This window comes from Neofelis nebulosa, chromosome 7 (genome assembly GCF_028018385.1).
Source record: "Neofelis nebulosa isolate mNeoNeb1 chromosome 7, mNeoNeb1.pri, whole genome shotgun sequence".
In the NCBI taxonomy this organism is placed as follows: Eukaryota; Metazoa; Chordata; class Mammalia; order Carnivora; family Felidae; genus Neofelis; species Neofelis nebulosa.
The window spans coordinates 3,512,832-3,538,324 of NC_080788.1; the positions used below are offsets into that span (position 1 = coordinate 3,512,832).

Below are 25,493 nucleotides of genomic sequence, written 5' to 3' on the forward strand. Positions count from 1 at the left end.
GGTCAAGTCCCTAGAAGAGGTAACGACTCTAAATGTGAACGTACCTAACAACCTAGCCTCAAAGATAAATAATTTGAAATTAACAAGAATAGAAAAAAAATCAGATAAAGGTAACAGTCACAGTGGTAGCAGACAAAAACCAGTAAGGTTACAATTTTTAATAAAACCATTAATAAACATGACCACATTGACGTACGGACACTGTGCCCAACAACAGGAGACCACACATCATATCTTCTAATATTTGCTATGTTCTGAGCCACAAATTAAGTTTTAACAGATTTCAAAAAAGTTGACATAATATAGAACATGTTCTTTTTTTTTTTTTTTTTTTAATTTTTTTTTTTTTTTCAACGTTTGTTTTATTTTTTTGGGACAGAGAGAGACAGAGCATGAACGGGGGAGGGGCAGAGAGAGAGGGAGACACAGAATCGGAAACAGGCTCCAGGCTCCGAGCCATCGGCCCAGAGCCTGACGCGGGGCTCGAACTCACGGACCGTGAGATCGTGACCTGGCTGAAGTCGGACGCTTAACCGACTGCGCCACCCAGGCGCCCCTAGAACATGTTCTTTGACTATAGTAGAATGAAGCGGTAAAGTAATAATGAGTGGGGTGCCTCGGTGGCTCAGTCCAACTCTTGACTTCGGCCCGGGTCATAATCTCAGGGTCATGAGATGGAGCCCGACGTCAGGCTTTTCACTGAGCATGGAGCCTTCTTAAGATTCTCTCTCTGTCTTTCTCTCTCTCCCTTTGCCCTCTCCCTTGTCCAAGCTCATGCTCTCTAAAATAAAATAAGAATGAGATTACTGCAACATTCCTACATCCTACATACTTGGAGAGTATACTTCTAAATATTCTTTAAGTCAAGGAATGTATCACTGTGAAAACTACAATACAATTTGAATGATGATGGAAAAGATTTCACATCAACATTTGCATAATAAAATATAAGGAATGATTGGAGTGAAATTCATAGCCTTAAATACATGTGTTATGGGGGGAAAAAGGATGAAAATCAATGACCTGACATCCAACTAGAAAAGATAAAAAGGTAACAGCTTATTAAATCCAGAGACAGAAGAAGGATGGAGGTAACAAAGATGAGACTGGATATTAACGATATGGAAAGGAAACTACACCAAAATGTAAATAACGTAAACGAAAAGGCGTTTCTGTGAAAAGTCTAATTAAAGTGATAGCCCTCCAAAGTGACCGATCAAGTTAAAAAGAAAGTAGGGACAAATAATTGGTCTCAGGAATGAGAAAAATGACTCACTACAGATCCAGGAGACAATGAAGAAACAGTAAGAAGATAATATGAAAAGATCTCTGCCAATAACCTTTAAAAAGTTAGTTGAACTTTGGAGATATTGTGGGTTCTCTTCCAGACCAGCAGAGCAAATATCACAGCAAAGCGAGTCAAATGAAGTTTTTGGTTTCCCGGTTATGTTTACACTACACTGTAGTCTATTAAGTGTGCTATAGCATTAGATCTAAGAAAACAATGTGTGTACCTTAGTTTAAAAATACTTTTTTGCCAAAAAATGCTAACAACCATCTGAGCTTTCAGCGGCTTGTAATCGCTGATCATAAATCACCATCCCAAATATAGTAATAATAAAAAAGTTTGAAATACTGTGAGAAGTACTAAATGTGACACAGAAACACAAAATGAGCAAATGTTGGAAAAATTGCACCTCTACACTTGTTCAACTCAGGAATGTCATAAACCTTTGTGGCAATTTATAAAAAAAAAAAAAAGAAGAAGAAGGAAAGAAAAGAAAAGAAAAGAAAGAAAAAAGAAAATCTACAAAGTGCAATAAAATACGGTGCACCCGTAGACAAAGTCCTTGAAATAAAACTGACACAAAAGGAAACTAAAAGTATGAATAGTTGTGTATATTTTAAAGACACTGAATGCATACTTCTAAAAATGTACTGCTTAATATCTCCAAATATTTAAAGAAGAAATGACACCAATTTTAAACAAACCGTTGCAAAGAATGAAAACTGAGGAAATATTTCTAAACTTTTTTGTAAAGCCAGTATAAATCAATACCCAAGACCTGACACGAATACAGTATTAGAAAGAAAACCTCTTCCAGAACAAAGTCACCAAAAAAATCATAAATACAATAATTTAAAATTATGCCCAGTGATACATAAAAGGCTAATCCTTTTTATTAATAATAAAACAATAAATATAAGTAAATGCTACTAATAAATTATACTAATGATAATAATCAAGTGAAGTTTATTACAGGAAGGTAAGATGGGTTTAACATTTAAACATCAACAGTTCATGATCTTAAAGGAAAAAATATATGATCACTTCAAAAGATGTAGAAAATGCATTTGAAAAAATTCCACACTTGTATGCGACAATGGAAGCAAATTAGAAAAAGATTTCTTTCATCAGATAAACTATCAAAACCTCATGGCAAACATCAAACATGATGAAGAATTACAGAGCCCTTTGCCTCTGAATGAGAAGCACGACAAAATAGTTGCTGTCGCTAAATCTACTCAACATCATACCAAATGTCCTAAGTGGTACAATATAGCAAGAAAAATAAATAAAATATACACGGGTTGGAAAAGAAGAAACAAAATTATCATCATTACAGGTATCAGAATTGCATATACCTAATCCAAAAGAATCTATAAACTATTAGAATTAATAAGTGTTAATATAGCAAGAATACAGTGCCAATATACAAAAATCAGTTAGATTTCCATCACTTTAGTACAAGTAAATAGAAAATTTTAAAAATTCATTTATAATAACACCAAAACACCAAACAACTGGGAATAACTTAGAATATACGACTTATACACTGAAAATTATGAATGTTATTGAGAGAAAAAATTTTAAATTAAATAAATGGATGGGGATACCATATTTATGGATTGGAAAAATTGGGATGGGAAAGTTTTCTGTTTTCTCCAAATTGACACGTAGATTCAATGCAATTCTAATTGAAATCCAAAAGAATCTTATAAAATTTGACAGGCGTACTTAAAAATTGTTATGGAAGTGCAAGGAGTCAAGAAGATCAAAGATCATCTTTAAGAACAAAGTGGGAGGGGCACCTGGGTGATTCAGTCGGCTAAGTGTCCGACTTCAGCTCAGGTCATGATCTCACAGCTCGTGAGCTCGAGCCCCACGTCAGGCTCTGTGCTAACAGCTCAGAGCCTGGAGCCTGCTTTGGTTTCTCTGTCTCCCTCTCTCTCTTCCTCTCCCCTGCTCACGCTCTGTCTCTCTCTCTCAAAAAAGTGAATGAACATTAAAAAAAAAAAATTAAAAGAGCAAAGTGGGAGAACACACACTAGCAAATATCAAGACTTGTTTCAAAGCTACAGTAATTAAGTCACAATGGTACTCACAGACACATCAATGAAACACAACAGACTCCAGAAACAGACCCCCACACACATATAGTTTTGAATTTAAGACAAATGGAGAAAGGACCATCTTTTCACCTAATGGTTCTGGGTCAGTGGATAAATGTGGTAAAAGATAATGACTATAGTTCACAACATGTGCAAAAATCAATTTTAGGTGGATTACAGCTCTTAATATGACAAGTAAAACAATAAGGCTTCCGGAGAAAAACACAGAAGAATAGTTTCATAACCCTTGATCCTGAACGAGGCAAAGATTTCCTAACCAAAATACAAATGGTCCAATCATGAAGTTAAAAATCTATAGCTTGCACTACAACAAAATTAAGAGCTTCTGAATGGGAAAACTGAATGCCCTAAATACATGTAATAGAGAAAAAAGAAGTTTGAAAATAAAATGAATTAAGAATTGAGCTCCAGAAGCTAAAAATACAATACCAAAATAAATTAATGTAAAGATAAAAGAAAGAAAAATAAAAATTTACATAAATTGAATATTTTTAACACTCTGAGTTAATCAGGAAAACCAAAATCTGGTTCTTGGCTGTCTCAGAGACAAACCTTTGGATGATCTGAATGAAATGAAAATTAGACAAGGAATCAGTGAACAAGTTTAGGAATGAAAGAGACATGGTTACAGGTACAACGGAGATGTTTTTTAATGATAAGGGAACGCACCATGATTACTTTTGAAGAGTTGGAAGACTTAGACGAACTGGATATTTCTCTAGCAAAATATAAATTTCAAACTTGGCTCAAAAACAGAACCCTAAATAAATCAATATGCCTAAGAGGGACTAAAATAGTTTTCTGAGTCCCAACCATTATCACCAAAAGAAAAAGAAAAAAAAGAGGAAGAAAAAGACAGAAAAGGCATTAAACCCAGATGTTCTCCATAAAGAGATGACGCCCTTACTGGAGCAGATGCATTTTTTTTTTTTTTAATTTTTTCAACATTTTTTTAAATTTATTTTTGGGACAGAGAGAGACAGAGCATGAACGGGGGAGGGGCAGAGAGAGAGGGAGACACAGAATCGGAAACAGGCTCCAGGCTCCAGGCTCCAGGCTCCGAGCCATCAGCCCAGAGCCTGACGCGGGGCTCAAACTCACGGACCGCGAGATCGTGACCTGGCTGAAGTCGGACGCTTAACCGACTGCGCCACCCAGGCGCCCCAAGGAGCAGATGCATTTAATTGCTGACCAATGTCCACTTCCCCTTCCCATCCGCCAAAGGCTCACGCCTGTTCCGGTGTTCATTCCTCCCCCATGTGTCTTAGCGCCTGACTGTCCCATGTGACCATGGCGGTCACAGCTGCCTTAGCAGGTGTGGGACCCATGAGAATGCGCCTCTCACTCGCACAACTGCAGACTGTAACGGCTCGGCAGCGTCTGTGGCAGGTCAAGGTCCCCGTGGGCTGCTCCCGCCCCAGGGTCCGAAGCAGGCCATTTCCTGGGACACCATGTGATAGAGGACTCTGGCTCAGGGCCTCCCCTGCAGCCTTGCTGAATCCCCCAGGACCACCCTTCAGTTTAAGATGCTCCCACCCGACTTTCTCTCCTTCCCTCTCTCCTCTGCTTCTGAAGTCAGATCTTCACTACTGCCGGACAGCTCTCTTGGCCTCTCCTGGTGCCATCTTGCCTCTTCCTCATGGGTATCCCGCTCGTAAACGTCTTGCACATCTAGTCCTGTCTTCGTGGCAGCTTCTTCTTCTCCTTCTCCTTCTCCTTCTCCTTCTCCTTCTCCTTCTCCTCCTTCTCCTCCTCCTCCTCCTCCTCCTCCTCCTCCTCCTCCTCCTCCTCCTTCTTCTTTGAGCAATTTTAGATTTACTGAAAAACTTACCAGAAAGTACAGCACTTCTAATAAACCCAACACACACCGGTTTCCTTATTATTAACAGCTTGCATTGGTGCGGTCCATTTGTTACTATTGATGAATCAATATTGGTACATTTTTTTTTAATTTTTTATTTACTTTTTTACTTACTTGTTTTGAAGCCATTTCTTTTCTTTTTTTAATTTAAATTTTAGTTAGTGGGGCACTTGGGCGGCTTAGTCCGTGAAGTATCTGACTTTGTCTCAGGTCATGACCTCACGGTTCCTGAGTTCGAGCCCAGCTGACAGCTGGAGCCTGTTCGAGCTGGGCTGACAGCTTGGAGCCTGGAACCTGCTTCAGATTCTGTGTCTCCCTCTCTCTCTCTTTTCCTCCCATGCTCAATCTCTCTTGCTCTCAAAAATAAATAGACATTGGGGCGCCTGGGTGGTTCAGTTGGTTAAGCGGCCGACTTCAGCTCCGGTCATGATCTCGCGGTCCGTGAGTTCGAGCCCCGCATCAGGCTCTGTGCTGACAGCTCAGGGCCTGGAGCCTGTTTCAGATTCTGTGTCTCCTTCTCTCTGACCCTCCCCCATTCATGCTTTGTCTCTCTCTGTCTCAAAAATAAATCAATGTTAAAAAAATATTTTTTTAAATAAAAAAATAAATAAACATTAAGATAAATTTTTAATAAAAAAATTTTAGTTATTTAACATACAGTGCAATATTGGTTTCAAGAGGGCATCTGCTTCTTGAAGAACCCAGAAGGACTAACGCCCAGGGAAAGGCTGAGAGCGAGCACATGACCCAAGTCTTGTCAACGAGACGGGTGAAAGGTCTGTTGCAGAGCTCTTGAGAAAAGTTTTCCCTGCTGAGTAGGTTCACAAGAAATAAAAAACCCTCCTGAGCGTCTGGACAAGGCCTTCTCTGCATGTTAGCTTTCCAGTCTGAATGCAGGGTAATTATAAGCCGGTTCATTTGTTTAGAAGTTGACACCTAACATTGCGTCTCTTTAGGCCACGCCCTGTCATGTCAGGCGGGGAAGTGGCCCGTCTCTCGGCTGTCCTGTCCTTCAGACCGACTGCCTCCACGGTGCTTTTCCACTTGGGACGCCCGAGTCGGGAAAGGAGGGACAGCTTGGATCCGTGTGTGAAGGTCCTCATCCTGTCGCCGGGTCCTCTGGCCATTGGGAGGACGGCAGGGAGCTGCAGAACCAGTGGCCTCGGCTGTGTTGTTTCCTGGCCACGGGATGGTGGACTCCTCTGGTGACCTGCCTGGTCCACGCCCTTCTTGCGTGGCAGGTTGTCAGTGGTGTGGCTGCCACTCCCGCCCAGTCCCTGGCCTGGCCTCGAGCCCCTTACCTAGGACACCATACGCTTTACTGCCTGAGCCAGGATGATTCTGAGAGTGAAAGGAAGGGCCACTGAGAATTAAGCCAGAGCCACAGGCACAAACTGGGTCTTTCCTGAACAAAGTAAGAGGCACGGAAGCTCTACATTTACCCCTCGGCCACAGGGTCATTTTGCCCCCACTGTGTCAGCCCCTCCAAGGCTGCCCAGTCAAGGGTACAGGGAATGTCCCAGGTCCCTTCCATGCCACGTGGGGGCCGAGGGAGCCTCCAGGGAGCTCAACTCACACTCATGCCAACTCTGGTCCAATGGGACCCCCCCCCCCCCCCCCCCGCAGGTTGTTGCTGACAGAAGTAAATACCTTACGGGGCCTCCTCCTCTGGGGCTTCTAGATGAACAGTGGAGCATAAGCTCCTTTTCTGCCTTTGCTTTGAAACCCAGTTAAGATGCTTCCCTGCTCTGGACAGTGACCGCCGTCATGACATGTCTCTTGGCCTCACCTCCTCCAGCCTGTCTCTTTGCACACCCCTGCCGGACTCCCTCACGAAAGTGTACACTCTCCCGAACACGGAGTGCTGAGGACACTAAGCCCAGGGCTCAGCCTTATGGGGGAACGGGCACCCTCCCTACCCTGAAGAAGAAACACTAGGATTTAGTCTCCCGAGCTTGGTCCTTGACACGTTATGGGAGCTGAATCAGTTTATAAAAAGCCTTATTTCTCTCCATAAGCCTGACTCTCAAGACAGAAGTCTGAACTGAAGGAGGAAGAGGAGGAGGAGGAAACGAAGAAGGAGGGGGAGGACAAGAGCAGGAAGGAGATCCTACCTTAATAATAGAAAGTTGAACATCAATGCTCGTTCTCCGCATTCCTGCTAACAAACCCCAATCACCAACCGCCACTTTCGAACCCCCAGGGCCGATGGCTGTGCTGACGAGGCACACGGTCAAGTACACAGAACAGCAAAGAAGAAGTGCCTATTAACATACGCAGAAGTATATTACTTGCGTTTCATTAAGAAAATGATTTTCTAACAATGGTAAGAAAAATATACTCAGATTCAACCACCTTACTTGGCCACTTCAAAGTAATTTCCAAAATTTACAGACTAGCTATTTATACAAAACTCTGCTTGCTTTTTCTTTTTCTTTTTCTTTTTCTTTCTTTCTTTCTTTCTTTCTTTCTTTCTTTCTTTCTTTCTTTCTTTCTTTCTTTTTCTTTCTTTCTTAAATAAATGTGTGTATCCAGTTTACGCATATAATTTAGCTGTGAATTCTGGTAACTACTAGAACAGTATTTGAACTGCTTTCACCGAGAAATTTCTCTTAACAGATCACACGACGGCAAACATCAGGTGAGATTTCAAGTCTCTGCCTCTGTGGTTAACGGCAAATGCTCAGGTCGAGAGGGAATTCTGATCGATGGACATGATGAAAATAGGTCAATTTTCTTTTCTGTTGGGCACTAGTATGGGCTGAATTGGGTTCCCCCACAAAAAGATAGGTGTAAGTTTTAACCCATGGCATCTCAGAATACCATCTTATTTAGAAATAAGTAGGGTCTTTGCAGGTCTAGTAAAGTGAATGTGAGGTCGTTAGGGTGGGTCCAATCCAAAATGGCTGGTGTCCTTAGAGAAAGGGGAAATGTGGGTGCAGAGGCAGACATGCCCAGACAGAGAAGGCCAAGGGAGAATGCTCGAGGACACAAGCAGCTGGGGAGAGGCATGAAACAGACCCTCCCTCAGCCCTCAGAAGGAATCAATGCTGCCCACACCTTGATCTTGGACCTGTAGCTTTCAGAACTGGGAGTCAACGACTATCTGTTGTCCTTCAAGCCACCCAGTTTACAAAGGTGCTTTCACAAGAGCCTCAGGAACCTAGCACAGGCACCGACCCTCACAACTGTGTCTTGCTGTGCTCTGAAATACCCGTGAATGTGCAAATTCAGTCACTGTCTGCACCACATTGCAGACACCTGCTCTTTGCAATAAAGGAGGACAGACAGTTTCAAATCTTTGCATCCTTGGATCACGCAGAGGTGCTTTCATAACTGCCCATAAAGAAAGGAGAGACAGTGTAAAGAGAGAACATAACACGTATCTAGAGCTGAGGCTGGGGGAAACTGACGGCAGGGCTTGCCTGGCTGAAAATGAGTGGGAAGAGAGATCAGAAAACCTTTTCCCGCAGACACACAAGATATCTGAGTGGGAGAAAGATGACAGGTATCTGGAATAAAGAGGAAGGTTGCAGACCACAAGGAAGAAGAGCTTTTTTTTTCCCTTTCCCTTAAGATGGATATGTTGCAAAAGACAGGGATGCCACCAGCACAAAGTGGTGAACCATGGAAAGAGAGGTCTTTACCAAAACCGTTTCGTTTTGTTCTCATGGGCATCCTCCTGAAATTGATATTCACAAACATCTACTCACAGATGCGACTGTTCAGAAAGTTCTCCCGGAACAGATAGTGCCTACGGTACCCTCCAATCAACACGGCCTAGACATGAAGTACCTGATCAGGACTCTCTACTGCTACCTGGTGGCAGCATACACACATTCGAAAAGCGAAATACGAACACTTGAGGGGCGCTAACACAAAACACTGTGACCCAGTAGCGCTGTGACGAAGGTCATCCATGAGAAAAAGGTCATTCGGGAAAACAAAAATACATAAATCCACTGGGAAGGAAAAAAAAAGTGTCATTTTCAAGAATGGTCCAATCGTGAAAATATAGCTTCTGAAAAAGGAGAAAGACTTTTTTTTTTTTTTTTTTTGTCTCACTGGTGCAGTGGATTGCTAGGCTTTACAATCTGAACAAGAGCCACAGAAGAATCTGACATCCCACCGAGGCCTTCAGAGGTTACTCGTGATGTCAGAATATAATGGTTTCTAACAGTCTGTTTATTACAAGTCCAAGAGATAAGGTCTAATCTGTGCCCGTATGAAAGAGCGTGCCTCAGTATCCCCGGGTGCACCCATGACTGTGCTCTGTTGGCACTGAGCGGGCAGAGCCGGTCTCCTCTCTACATCCTGGGTTGAAGTCAGATGTTCCATTTTTAGACCAGCTGCTCTCGGTTGATGGGAATGGGAAGAGATACAGCAAAACACATTGCCGCCCATCGTTGGCGACCTCACGCGCACTTTCAACTTCCCCAACTGCAGCCACGCCCGATGGTATGATGAGCCGTGAAGATGTGAGCGGAACCAGAGCTCCCCCCCTTAGCGACAACACAGGCTGGGTAAAAGTACAGTGTTCCCAGAAAAAAAAAAAAGAAGAAGAAGAAAGAAAAAAGGGGGAAAAAAAAGAATAGAAAAAGTAACCGATGGAAAAGTATATTTCCTAGAAACCCACATTATTTGGACAAGCTTATAAGTCAGGGAAAAAACAACACCAGAGTCATACTGCTTCATCACGGTGTCTGATTTTGCCAAATTCTCTCCCACCAAGCGCATACCACATTTATGAAAGAAAATGGCCGCAGGCACGAAAATCAGGCTCCGGTTATGTGTGACTCAGACAGTTGTATGCAACACCTTCTTTGATGGATATATAGATATATATATATATATATATATATATATTTTTTTTTTTTTTTTTTTTAAGCCTTTCCGTCAAGAGAGATCAAAAGCTTTCCAGGAGTTGAAGTTAAAGCCCAGAATTGTTTATTAAATCTGAGAAAACCAGAACCCAGAGAGGAAAACAGAAGATAGTACTAATTCAGACTGGGGCAACATGTCACTGAAATATATTCTATTAGGGGGTGAACACAGAATTTGGGCCAGAAGGTGTAAAAGAATTTTTAACTATGCAAGTGATATATGACTGTGTTCTTCTCCTTAAGAATTGTTTTAGGAGCGCCTGGGTGGCTCAGTCGGTTGAGCATCCGACTTCGGCTCAGGTCATAATCTCACAGTCTATGGATTCGAGCCCCGCGTCAGGCTCTGTGCTGACAGCTTAGGGCCTGGAGCCTGCTTCGGATTCTGTGTCTCCCTCTCTCTCTGCCCCTCCCCTGCTCATGTTCTCTCTCTGTCTGTCTCAAAAATAAAAATAAAAACATTTTAAAAAGTTGTATTAAAAAGAATTGTTTTAAGTATCAGAATACTGTAAATAAAGCTAAGATCACTTCCCCCCAAAGCACCTATCCCTTCTAAAATAACCATCGTTTCAGATGCAGGGCTGGTTCAACATTCGCAAATCAATCAATGTGATACATCACATTAATAAAAGAAAAGATAAGAACCATATGATCCTGTCAATCGATGCAGAGAAGGCCTTTGACAAAATTCAGCAATCTTTCTTAATAAAAACCCTCAAGAAAGTCGGGATAGAAGGAACATACTTAAAGATCATAAAAGCCATTTATGAAAAGCCCACAGCTAACATCATCCTCAATGGGGAAAAACTGAGAGCTTTTTCCCTGAGACCAGGAACACAACAGGGATGTCCACTCTCACCGCTGTTGTTTAACATAGTGTTAGAAGTTCTAGCATCAGCAATCAGACAACAGAAGGAAATCAAAGGCATCAAAATAGGCAAAGATGAAGTTAAGCTTTCACTTTTTGCAGATGACATGATATTATACATGGAAAATCTGATAGACTCCACCAGAAGTCTGCTAGAACTGATACATGAATTTAGCAAAGTTGCAGGATACAAAATCAATGTACAGAAATCAGTTGCATTCTTATACACTAATACTGAAGCAACAGAAAGACAAATAAAGAAACTGATCCCATTCACAATTGCACCAAGAAGCATAAAATACCTAGGAATAAATCTAACCAAAGATGTAAAAGATCTGTATGCTGAAAACTATAGAAAGCTTATGAAGGAAATTGAAGAAGATATAAAGAAATGGAAAAACATTCCGTGCTCATGGGTTGGAAGAATAAATATTGTCAAAATGTCAATACTACCCAAAGCTATCTACACATTCAATGCAATCCCAATCAAAATTGCACCAGCATTCTTCTCGAAACTAGAACAAGCAATCCTAAAATTCATATGGAACCACAAAAGGCCCCGAATAGCCAAAGTAATTTTGAAGAAGAAGACCAAAGCAGGAGGCATCACAATCCCAGACTTTAGCCTCTACTACAAAGCTATAATCATCAAGACAGCATGGTATTGGCACAAAAACAGACACATAGACCAATGGAATAGAATAGAAACCCCAGAACTAGACCCACAAACGTACGGCCAACTAATCTTTGACAAAGCAGGAAAGAACATCCAATGGAAAAAAGTCTCTTTAACAAATGGTGCTGGGAGAACTGGACAGCAACATGCAGAAGATTGAAACTAGACCACTTTCTCACACCATTCACAAAAATAAACTCAAAATGGATAAAGGACCTGAATGTGAGACAGGAAACCATCAAAACCCTAGAGGAGAAAGCAGGAAAAGGCCTCTCTGACCTTAGCCGTAGCAATTTCTTACTTGACACATCCCCAAAGGCAAGGGAATTAAAAGCAAAAATGAACTACTGGGACCTTATGAAGATAAAAAACTTCTGCACAGCAAAGGAAACAACCAACAAAACTAAAAGGCAACCAACGGAATGGGAAAAGATATTTGTAAGTAACCTATCAGAAAAAAGGGCTCGTATCCAAAATCTATAAAGAACTCACCAAACTCCACACCCGAAAAACAAATAACCCAGTGAAGAAATGGGCAGAAAACATGAATAGACACTTCTCTAAAGAAGACATCCGGATGGCCAACAGGCACATGAAAAGATGTTCAACGTCGCTCCTCATCAGGGAAATACAAATCAAAACCACACTCAGATATCACCTCACGCCAGTCAGAGTGGCCAAAATGAACAAATCAGGAGACTATAGATGCTGGAGAGGATGTGGAGAAACGAGAACCCTCTTGCACTGTTGGTGGGAATGCAAATTGGTGCAGCCGCTCTGGAAAACAGTGTGGAGGTTCCTCAAAAAATTAAAAATAGACCTACTCTATGACCCAGCAATAGCACTGCTAGGAATTTACCCAAGGGATACAGGAATGCTGATGCATAGGGGCACTTGTACCCCAATGTTTCTAGCAGCACTCTCAACAATGGCCAAATTATGGAAAGAGCCTAAATGTCCATCAATTGATGAATGGATAAAGAAATTGTGGTTTATATACACAATGGAGTACTACATGGCAATGAGAAAGAATGAAATATGGCCCTTGGTAGCAACGTGGATGGAACTGGAGAGTGTTATGCTAAGTGAAATAAGTCAGAGAAGGAAAGATACCATATGTTTTCACTCTTATGTGGATCCTGAGAAACGTAACAGAAACCCATGGGGGAGGGGAAGGAAAAAAAAAAGAGGTTAGAGTGGGAGAGAGCCAAAGCATAAGAGACTGTTAAAAACTGAGAACAAACTGAGGGTTGATGGGGGGTGGGAGGGAGGGGAGGGTGGGGGATGGGTATTGAGGAGGGCACCTTTTGGGATGAGCACTGGGTGTTGTATGGAAACCAATTTGACAATAAACTTCATATATTGAAAAAAATAAAATAACCATCGTTTCTCAGGAAACCAATTTGACAATAAATTTCATATTTAAAAAAAGAAATAAATGACAAAAACGGTAATATAAAAAATAAAATAAAATAGCCATCGTTTTTTATGTTTTCAGTTTTTTTATGTTTTCAGTATACTCTCAAATCTTTTTTTTAATGTTTATTTATTTTGAGAGGGGGGAGGAAAGGCAGAGAGAGAGGGGCAGAGAGAATCCCAAGCTGACTCTGCATTGTCAGCACACAGCCTGACATGGGGTTTGATCTCATGAATCATGAGATCATGACCTGAGCCAAAATCAAGAGTCTGACGCTTAACCAAGTGAACCACCCAGGTGCCCCACATCCTCTCAAATCTTAAAAAAAAAAATGTACACACACCAACCTGTAGAAATATATGGTTTATGTGTATGTGGTTTTTTTATGCATGGTGACAATAAAAAGTATATTTTCCATGCTGATGCAGCAACCAAACAATATCTTGAAAGGGTGACCTTTGTGGCTATTCCTTCCATTCCATCATTTTACAAGGACCTCCCATGCAGAGATATCCAAGATGACCTGAGAAGAACACATGTTGTCTAAGAAGGAATGAAAACAGGATTAAAAAAAGAAAAGGTGCCTATGTGTGTGCATGTGTGCATGTGTGAATGCATGTGTGTGTGGATGTGTGTGTGTGGATGTGCGTGTGCATGTGTGCATGCATGTGTGTGCAAATGTGAGTGCATGTGGGTGCGTGTGCGAATGCATGTGTGTGGATGTGTGCATGCATGTGTGTGCGTGCACGTGTGTGCAGATGTGTGCGTGTGTGCGTGTGTGTGTGTGTGTGCGTGTGTGCGTGTGCATGCAAGGGTGCACTTTAACTACTTGAGAATCAAATGGGAAAACCCTCAGGGGCAAAAGCAGCACAGAACTTTGGCATAACAACGCGCCCGAGAGAAAGACTAGAAGGAAAGGAAGATGACAATCATACTTCCCAAAAGCCTTTTAAAAATGCGATTGTCCAGGGGCGCCTGGGTGGCGCAGTCGGTTAAGCGGCCGACTTCAGCCAGGTCACGATCTCGCGTCTGTGAGTTCGAGCCCCGCGTCGGGCTCTGTGCCGACAGCTCGGAGCCTGGAGCCTGTTTCCAATTCTGTGTCTCCCTCTCTCTCTGCCCCTCCCCCGTTCATGCTCTGTGTCTCTCTGTCCCAAAAATAAAATAAAAAACATTGAAAAAAAAAAATTAAAAAAAAAAAATGCGATTGTCCAAAACTAACACTGGCTTAATGCTTTAAGGGTCTGACACAGAAGTCACTTACACATCTGTGAACAGCAAGGAGTGTCTGTGAAAGGCAACCTACGTGCCTGTGAACCGACGCTCATGCCTTCAAAGTCAGGAACACAACAGGGAGCAGTGGGGACCACGGCGCGGACAGAGTGTGCCCTGATGGGAAAGCCCCTGGTAACCTGCTGCAGCCAGTTCTTGCTAGGACCAACTGTGAACTAGGAGTTCCATCTTCCCATTTTAAAGAGAAGCATAAAAATAGCTGATAGTTTTAGGTTAAATTCCTCGATTTTTAAATGTCGACCATGTACAACTCAGTCTCAAAGAAACAACACTGTGTAGCTCAATGCCTGGCTGGCCACACTGTAGGCTGAATCTGGAGCACAGGACATCGGTATGCAACCAGGAACATTCTGTGACAGATAATTATGTGGTACACGGACAGGTCTTTTGAAGGCATTGAGGGCATGGGTAAAGCCCTTCCAGGCCTTTACTTACTTTCCTCCATTTTCGTTTGGAATGAGTTTCTGAAAAGGGTTGGGACAAAACCACCCACGGAAATGCCCTTTCTTTTCTTCATGTCTTTGGTATTTTCAGTTTCATCAGAAGAATTTTCACACTGTGTTACCTTGGAAATATATTGGCCACTCTATTTCATATCCTCTGACTGAGGAAAGATGCACCCTGATTTACCCAGAGAGGGGACAGAGGCTCAAGGTTATAAACAAGAAGAGTTCTTAGAAGGACCCCTATGACGTGCCCAACGAGCGCATGTGATGAGATACAACTGAGGAAACAAACCAGGAAGGAAAGGGATGAGTCCCCATTTTCTCTGCAAGGAGACAGCACGCACAACACATTAGGACATGCAGCATTGAACCGCTGACCATTTTCATGAAACTCCGCCTAGAGGTTTGAAACTGAACACAACCAGAGTCTATAAATGCAAAAACAATCCCTCCCCTAAAATAAGTGAGGTTTGTTCCTTAACTGGTGGGGTTCAGAAGCAGAAACTAGAGGGAGGTGAACAATTTTTAGGAAGCCACTGCCAAGATGGAAAGACTCATGATACATGCTCGGTGTAGAAACAATCACTGATGACTTCCTGGTAAACAAACGTAGTGTTTCAAAAATTCAAGATGTGAGGAGCTTCAGATGCAGGACATTTGAGAAAAGGTGCATCGTACCTTGAAAATGAAATCAGCCATCAAAGGTCCTGGGATCTTAAAGGTCTGCCTCTCCGAGCCCCTCTGAAATTCAACTGTGGTGTTTTCTACAACAAAAACTCCAGGGCTGTTAAAGCTGTGTTCTCTTTTGCTTCCTTGAAGTGTTTTTGATTCGATAACTAAAATTTAAAAACAGAAGTGAAATGAGAGAACTATCTTGAAAGCATTCGTTCTGTTTCAAAAATTATTTCACTACACGTATACCAGCATAGGAAGTAGCAGGATTCTCGCACCGAGAGTGGTGACAGCGAGGCTTTTCTTTCCAGGAATTAACTTTATTTGTGCCAGCACCGCTCAGTTGAGTTCATACCTGAAGAACTGAGCCCCGAACGCCACGAGGCAGAGGTTCTTATACACTTTCTATTTCTTTGTCTACCATAGATGGTAACACACAAACATGCAGTCTGATTAAGCGGTCTCATGTTACAAGGTCGTGAGGGATGTTGTCACATACACGTATAGCCAGGTTGCCTTGAGTTTTTGTTTTTTCCTTAGGGAGGGGACCCTACCACAATGATATCAACACAATATCAACATAGCCACTTAGCTTACATGGACTCAGATTGGTGGGATACATATGCAAGGTTTTTAGTCGTCCACAAAGGTGTGAGGTCCAACTGGGTCTATGCAACAATTTGGAGCCATTCCCACAATAAGGGGAAAGAGAAAACATCTTTCTTCATACTTTTTCATGATGTCGCTATTATTCAAAGTAAAGATATGTTACTCATTTGATCATCCATTGAGAAGATCTTAAGCCCAGTCTTTTATTTGGACAAAACCACTGTGAATTTTGAACTTGCTTTTTTTTTTTTTCAAGTAAACTTTTCATATTGAAATATAGATTCACAGGAAGTTGCAAAAATACTAGAGAGGTCCTATGCACCATTTTGCCCAAGGGAACAGTTACATCTTATATAATAACTACATTGCAGTACGAACACCAGGAAATCAACATTGGTAAAATGTGCACATTCCTATGCCATTTTATCACACATCACCGGGATGGAGACACAGCACTATTTCATCACCACAAAGATCTCTCCCCCGCATGCTATCTCTTCATTCACATTTGCTTTTACATGAACAGAAGGGCTTTTAGACCTCCTACAGAAAAATGTCAACAGTTTAACCAAAACAGCATTTCTACTTTTTGTAAAGGATATTTCTTTCTGGTCTAAGGTTAAAAAAAAAAAAATGCAGGGGCGCCTGGGTGGCTCGGTCGGTTGAGCGTCCGACTTCAGCAAAGGTCATGATCTCGCGGTCCATGAGTTCGAGCCCCGCGTCGGGCTCTGTGCTGACAGATCAGAGCCTGGAGCCTGTTTCAGATTCTGTGTCTCCCTCTCTCTGTCCCTTCCCTGCTCATGCTCTGTCTCTCTCTGTCTCTCAAAAATGAATAAACGCTAAAAATTTTTTAAAAATGTGTGGCCAGGGCCCGGGGTACATGCATTTCTGACCCCAGCTCTCTTTCCATCTCTGCCTTGGGTTTTCACTGTCTTGTTTCTAAAATGTGGAGTCAGGACAGACAATATCACAGATCTTCTGCTCTGAAACCTATACTTGATTCATGCATATTCAATGGCCCTTTGACCACCTTGAACCAAGGACACGACAGAACCTGAGCCCCAGGAAAGCTGAGAAAACACAACAAAACCGTCTGGCATCGGGGGCTGCTATCTGCACGCGGCTGTGTTTGGCTGTTTTCCTTTGATTTCTCTCTGCTCTCTGGAGCATCTGTGGGAATCCAAGAGCCCTGGACAGACTGCATAACACGCATTAGGAGACATCCCTGATTATGTCTGACAGGCAGGCTGGGAACTTCTCTGGGAAAATTCAGAGCTCCTTGATCTACAGGAGTCATTAGCGGTCGAAGAATACTGCCGGCTACTTTCAGGCACACAAAACCCTAACCACGCTGGCCCTGATCGCTACGACCACAGTGGATTTTTGGAAAGCGTGAGATTAAATTCATTTCCTGGTTCCAATGAAGATATAAAACTGTTACAAAGTGAGCTGTCAGAAAAACAAAGATGGGACACTAGAGATAGTAAGAAGGCCCCACACCGCATGGATTATCCCTCTGCAGTAAAGGAGGAGTAACAGTGAGCATTCTGGCAACATCAAAGCACACGGCGAAACTGGACAAAATCCATCCACACGGAGGGCTTGAAAGACACCGAGCTTCTAGACGGAGGTTCAGCCTGAAATGAGTTGAGGTTAAATGCAGATAGTGTTCAGCGGCTTCCACGGCTGTACTGGGGTTGCTTCAGCACTGCGTTAGCCTCTGCTAGGATCACAGCTTCCTAAGTGTCATCGGAATGCGAAGTCACAGCAGAGATGCCGGAATCTGGGAGGAAGGGGAAGGCCGGTCGGACATCCAGCCTTGAAAACCAAAGGCCAGCGTTTCTGTTAGTCTGGTCCTGGTATTTTGTTTTGTTTTTGCTACCAAATCTATTCCATTACTTGGACAGTGTCCAGGACTGTTAGGGGCAAGGGCATGAGAACTTCAGGGAGCAAACCCACTCTTTTTGCCCTTTTTTCAAGGGCAGGTGAATTATCCAAACCACTCTTTCCCTCCACTGACACATATATGCTAATGAAAAAACTGTCTTCATGGCATTTTTTTCCAGAAGGTTTCCAGCTCTCTAGGTTGCAAATGCTGGCTGCATAGGTAGGACGTGGAAGGCAGGTTCTCTGATCGCTACTGTGTAGGAGTCAAAAGTGGGCGACTAAAGACAGGGGAAGGGATTTCATGAAAGGGGAGATCATGGATACAAGTGATTCATTCAGATCATATGGACTAACAGAGCCACTGTGATGAATCCACAGGCGAAGTGGAGACCGGTGGAAAGCAACAATTCAGATGATGTGTTGACTTATAAACCCATTTTTAAGTGTCTATTAATTTTGAGCTTTCTGCTGTATTTGACTGCAGCCCTATGTTGTGATGATGTACGATTCGTGGCTACTAAGAAATGCACACGGCCCTTCAGCTGATAGAGCTTTTCCGGACCCCTCCGTGGTTTCTGCAGCAAGAGGGCTTGTCCTGGGTGGAGACCAGGAAGCCCCTAAACATACCCACCACTAAAGGCAGAGGGTGTGTGCCTTCGGCCCTGCTGTCCACCGCTGACTTCTTTCTCCTCCTCAGGCTTAAAACGGTGGGGGGTTGCAGAGAAAAGTGAAGAAAAAGATGGTGTGTGGTCTCCAACAGATAAAAGGAGAATCGGAAGTCAAGATGCTTTCAAATTCCCCAAATCTTCACAGCTCAAGTCTATGATGGTGCCTTTAAATAGTCTGATCCAGGGCACCTAGGTGGCTCAGCTGGTGAAGGACCTGACTTTGGCTCAGGTCATGATCTCCTGGTTCGTGAGTTCTAGCCCCATGTCAAGCTCTGTGCTGACAGCTCGGAGCCTGGAGCCTGCCTCTGATTCTGTCTCTCTCTCTCTCTTTCTCTCTCTCTCTGCCCTTCCCCTGTTCACACTGTCTCTCTCTCAAAATAAATAAACATCTAACAAATAATAAATAAATAAATAAATAAATAAATAAATAAATATTCTGATTCATTCCAGTTGTTTATCAGAGAGATATCTACAAAGATGATGGAAGCTTCTAGCTGCTTCCAGCGGAAGTGTGTGCACGGAGAAGCACCAGTCCAGGCATCTCTGTTTCAAAAGAGGTTAGCCTTCTGCTAACCATCCTCAAAAGGTCTCCTTAAATTCCAAGGCCACTAAAGTCCTGTTAGGTAAACATACTGAGCGTTCACACAGCCACGGCAGTCAGAAATACATCAAACTTAGGTTTCGAGTAGTGCTGCATTTAGAGTACATGCGACCAGACTCACTATTCATTTCCTTCGGTCACTATGCATCTACGCTTGTATTTTTAGAGTCGACCCTTTAACAACACGGGTTTGAACCGCACAGGTCCACTGACACAGGGATTTATTTTCAAGAAACACAGTCCCAGTACTGTCCATGTGTTTTCTCTTCCTTAAGACTTTCTTAATCACATTTTCTTCTCTCTGGCTGACCTTATTGTAAGAATACTGTATATAAAACAGATAATATATAAAATATGTGTTAACTGTTTAAGTTGCCAGTAAGGCTTCTGCTCAACAATAGGCTGTTGGTGCTTCAATCCGGGGGGAGTCAAAAGTTTTACGCAGATTCTCCACGGTGCAGGGGTTGGTGCCCTTAACCCCCACATTGTTCAAGGTCAACTGTACATGTCTACACATGGTCAAAAATGATTCTTTTTACCAATAATGCAGGTCTTCAGTTTATGGCACCATGCCTTCTCACATTTACTGCTAGTCAAACACATTTAATGCCAAAGCTTTGCTATAATAAAATCTCCTTCCCAGGAATCCTTTTATTGCGTCCATTTTTGATGTTTTAGGGAAATGGGGGACTATGTTGGGGCCAGGCTTTGGACAGGACTGGAAATTTAGGATCTGAACACCTCTAGGCAGTAGGTAAGACAGACATTCTGTAATTAAATTCCATTCCACAGCAAAGAGACTGACATTAACATTACTGAGTGTTCTCAGTTCTTAATGATGTAGCCTTTTGGAAGGTTGTAGTTAATGCAGATCTTCAAAGAATGATTTATTTCAGCAAAGTAAGCTTTATTTCAGGAATGTATCTTTGTTTCAAATAAAAAATTAAGAAAACAGTTGTATAAATCAAGAAAATAAAACCACTTCTATATTTAGATGTTCAGAAATGCTAACTAAATCCTTTGTAAACGAAGCCAGTTCTAATCATCAGCAGAGAACGAGAACTTTCAGAAACGCTTCCAGAGTCAATTGCAAGACTGTTCAGAAGGAGAAATGTTCCAAACAACAGCTCTGTCACCTTGGGAGAAATGGGAACATTTTTGAGCCCTGTTCTTGGAACAGTGCCAGTTTTGAGTACAAAGCTATATTTAGTATGCCAGAACATATTTGCATGTAAATGAATATTTTCCCTCAAAGTATTCATTTTTACTTATTCTGTTTACCGTCTACCTATTCTGGTTTTGGAACTTACAAACCTACTTTTGCTTTTCGCAGCTGAATTTTGGGGAACTGCCTTGAGCATCATGAGAAAATTGGGCCCAGTTGCTGAAGATTTTTTAAACATCTTTTTGATACGTCATAAAATCCACATGCCATAAAATCTGCCCATTTAAACTGTAGTTTAACGATTTCAGTACATTCACAGAGTTGTGAAAACATCGCCATGATCTAAGTTTAGAACATTTTTGTCATCCCAAAGGAAATCCTGTACCCACGAGCAGTCATGCCCCCATCTCCCCACGAATCTGACTCCCCCAAGCCCCAGGCAACCATCAGTCTCCTTTCTGTCTCCATAGATTTGCTTATTCTGGACATTAGACATAGATGGAATCATATAACATGTGGCCCTTAGTATCTGGCTTCTTTCACATGTTTTCAACGGCCATCCACGTTGTAGCACAGGTCAGTCTTTCGTTGTCTGCTACAGCAAAGTAATGTTCTACATAGGCCACGTTTTATTTATCCATCCGTCAGGTGATGGACATTTGGGCTGGTTTCACTTTATGGTTATTATGAATAATGCTACTATTAACACTCAGCACTTCGTAGTTTTGAATCCAAAATTGTATGTCACAACGGGATCCCTCAATGATCCATAAGACTTGGGCCTGAATGATTTTTACCTGTTTTCAAAAAACCAAGTTCACATGTGTAAGGATGAAGATTTATTTACTCTCATCAAGAGCTTTAGGCTGTAAGCCATTTTAAAAAGAAGCTGAGAGAATGTTGTGATGCTTCCTTGCAGAGAAAGCCTTGAATAAAGTAACCATTATATGATTGTAAACATTTTGGTATTTTAGTTAAAAAGTACTGGTCACACTCTTCTGGTCATAATTCATAAAATGAAGTTAAGGGTAAAAAAAAAACAAAAAAAAAAACCTTTCAAACAATTATTCACCCTTACTGCCCCAAAGATATTCTCTTGCTTCTCTGACTTAGATCATAATGTACTGCAGAATTTCTTGGGTTTTTTTCTTTTCAAGATTTTAATCTATATTACTGGTGATCCTAAACATGTTTACTTAAACATTTTGACATCACCTTTTCTCAGAGAACATTTCTGGTTTGCATGAATTCAAAATACACACACACACACACACACACACACACACACACACACACTTAAAAGCTACCAAAGATGTAAGATGCTTGTGGCCCAGAGAAAATTTTATAATCAAAAATCTAGGACAGCGGCTTGGAAGAAAAATGGCAAAAACTGTGTAGCACTTGGATCCAGTGGACCTTGATTTGTGTACCTTTAAAATAGTTATAAATACTGGTTTGTACTTTTAAGGAAAGAGATTGCTGAACTCAGTAAGCTTCCTCAAGGCCAGGGAGCCAGTCTTGGCACAAACCCGTTCTCCCGAGAATAAGACTGAGGAAGTCCTGCCTCTGGCCACAAGGAGACCTTGGGAAAGAAGCAAACTTCGGTATTTCCTGTTCTTTTAGGTCCTAAGAGAATAGAAGACAAAGACAGAGGAGATGCCATCTGACTTTGGCCAAAGAAACAATATAGCGGCAATCTTCTATCATTTCAAACTCAGTATTCTGGGAAACCAGTGTTTACTCTCACCGCCCCTGGACCCGATGTAGTGATGTGCTAGCAACAAAGCTTATACTTTTCAGCCATAATCACTGATATGGTTTTGTGTTTAAAAAAATTCTTTTTGTCCCAAACTGTTGAAATTTCTAGAAAACTCTTGAACCCCATTCTAATCTCCATGTAAAAATAGTTTATCCTCATTGTAACTTCATTTCTTCTCCCACAAGGGGATTAATTCCGACTGGTATATTTCCGTGCACTGGGGCAGGAGAACAGAAAAATTCAGGGTATTGATCATTCCCTAGTGATGGAAACGATTTCAGAGTGGTTGGCAAAATCCTTGAGACATTTGCCTACCTACCTGAGAACACAATGGAAGATTTTTGTTTTGGCTACATAAACTATCAGAAAATAGAAACATGTCAAGATTAAATCGTACTTACAAAGATGGGCCGGTCCTTTCAGTGTAATTCTTACACTTCGACTGCCTAAAGGAACAGCAATCACATTTTCTTCCCCTGGGAAAGAACACAAGACAAATACAGTAAACCTTGTGCGTGGAAGGCCTAACAACATAAGCAAGTCAGTGAAAACTGGGGGTATTTGCAAAGGGTTCTTTAACCACATTTTTGTCTTATTATCAAGCAATCTCTGGAAAGCACTTACTGTGTGGAAGGCATATTAATACTACTCATAATTTTATCTAAATGCATTAAAAAATTTTTTAAGTTATTATTTATTTGAGAGAGAGAGAGAGAGAGAGAGAGAGACAGAGAGAGAGAGAGAGAATCCCAAGCAGGCTCTGCACCATCAGTGTGGAGCCCAAGGCAGGGCTTGAACTCACGAACTGTGAGATCATGACCTGACCTGAAGTCGGACGCTTAACCGACTGAGCCCCCCAGGCGCCCCTTAAATGCATTTTCAAAAGACTAAATTAAAATTTAAAATCAATGCCACCACCTGTTCAGCCTCCATCTCCAGGCCTCATTCAAGTGCTCTGATGGGGGGTGGTCCACACACTAGGGCCCTCGGGCTAAGCCTGGCCACACTCATTCACTTATGTCCTTTACCCACAAAGGCAGGATTGCGTGGTTGTAATCGAGAGAGCAAGGCTCACAGGCCTAATCTCTCTACTGTCTAGCCCTTCACAGAAAAAAGTCTGAAGATCCCTCGCCTAGGTAATCGCCTTGTGGAAATCCTAGTCTTTAGAGATGTTCTTTTCTTCCATGCTGTTACGCATGCTGAAATTAATTTTCACGGCTACGTGATAACCTGGGCTCATGTATAAAATTATATCCCAGCAGTTCCCCCATTTGAACATTAAGTCTGTTACTCCATGATATTAGCCTGTTATCATTGATATGAATTATTTGGAGCACAGACTGTTTTTGTGTAACTTCCAGAGAACACATTTTTTTTTTTTTGATAAATTCTGGGACAAAATGGTTGGATCAAAGGATGTTACTATGTTTGCTGACTTGTCTCTAAGTTTTCATTACATAAAAATACCTGTTTATTACAGAAAATTGAAAAAAATGCAAACAAGTAAGGAGATAAAACCATTTCTAATCCTGTTGCCCAGAGATTATCACCTCTAACACTTGGATAAATATTCTTTCCAGATTTTGTTTGTTTGTTCCTAATATACATAGGTGCAAAACAAAACAAAACAAAACAATGAACACTATTTAAATGTCCACTATTAAGGGCAGAGGTGAAACAAACAGTGATACACACATACTCAGGAATACTCTACACCTGATAAAAGTAAAGATAAGAAGCCATAGGACTTGATGTGGAATTAAAGCCAACATACATACTGATGACTGAAAAAGGGAAGTTAAAAAACAATATATGTGGGCAATGATTTCTTGGATAAGACACCAAAAGCACAGGCAACAAATAAAAACAAATAAATTGGACTATATCACAATTAAACTTTTGTGCATCAGAGGATACTATGAACAAGAGTAAAAACGGAATGGGAGAAAATATTTACAAATCACATATCAGATAAGGGGTGAATATCCAGAACATACGAAGAACTTGTACAACTCAACAATGAACAACCAACCCAATGTAAAAACGAGCAAAGGACTGGAACAGACATTTCTCCAAACAGAATATACACATGGTCATTCAGTGCATAAAAACATGCTCAACATCACTACTCTTTAGGGAAATGCAAAGCAAAACCACAATGAGATCCCACTTCATACCTATTAGGATGGTCATTATAGAAAAAAAAAAACAAAACATAAAATAAAACCAGAAAATAATCCTTAGGATGAAGAGAAATCGGAATACCCATGAACCATTGGTGGGAATATAAAATGGTTCTACCACCAGAAAGAACAGTTCCTCCAAATATTATACACAGAACTACCATACGATTCAGCAATTCCACGTCTGGGTTCAAACCCCAAAGAACTGAAAGCAGGGATTCATACAGAGACTTGCATACCCATGTTTACAAAATTATTTACAATAGTCAAAGGCGGAAGCAGCCCAAGTGTCCATCCACAGATGAGTGGAAAGACACCACGTGGTAAATACATATGATGGAATAGTATTCGTCCTTAAAGGGGGGCAATTCTGACACAGGCTGCGTAACACGGATGAACCACAAAGATGTTATGCTACGTGAAATAAGCCAGTCACAAAAGGATAAATATTGTATAATTCCCTTCGTATAAGTAGTCAAGTTCACAGAGACAGGAAGGAGAATGGTGGGTACCAGGAGTTGGGGTAGGAGACAATGGAGAGTTCTTGTTTGTTTAGTGGGTACAGACTTTCAGTTTTGCAAGATAAAAAAGGCTGGAGACAGATGGTGGTAATAATGGTTACACACCAACGTGAACGTATTTAATGCCACTGAACGACACACTTAAAAATGATTAACATGACTGGGGAGCCTGGGTGGCTCAGTTGGTTAAGCGTCCAACTTCTGCTCAGGTCATGATCTCACAGCTTGTGGGTTCAAGCCCTGCATCAGGCTCTGTGCTGATGGCTCAGAGCGTGGAGCCTGCTTCTGCTTCTGTGTCTCCCTCTCTCTCTGCCCTTCCCTCACTCACGCTCTGTCTCTTTCTGTGTCAAAAATAAGTAAACATTAAAAAAAATTAAAAAATGATTAACATGATCAATTGTAGGTTATGCATAATTTACCACATTAAAAATGTGTAAGACACAAACTCAGTATAAAGTACATGTGTTTAAGTATTGCATTCTCATGTATATGTAATTTTTAAAAATTTTTTAATGTTTATTTATTTTTGAGAGAGAGAGACAGAGCATGAGCAGGGGAGGGGCAGAGAGAGAGAGA

General features: G+C 41.6%; 1 protein-coding gene across 2 annotated transcripts in view; it reads right to left on the minus strand.

Annotated features, from left to right (window-relative positions):
* ADAMTSL3 (ADAMTS like 3) overlaps window positions 1-25,493 on the minus strand; it is a 357,244-nt gene that overhangs the window by 146,395 nt on the left and 185,356 nt on the right. For both annotated transcript variants that reach the window (XM_058736402.1, XM_058736403.1), the window contains 2 exons: window positions 22,615-22,689; window positions 15,531-15,688 (listed from right to left, as the gene is read on the minus strand). In XM_058736402.1, coding sequence (XP_058592385.1) covers window positions 15,531-15,688; window positions 22,615-22,689 — 233 coding nt within the window. The remainder of the gene's footprint in view (window positions 1-15,530; window positions 15,689-22,614; window positions 22,690-25,493) is intronic.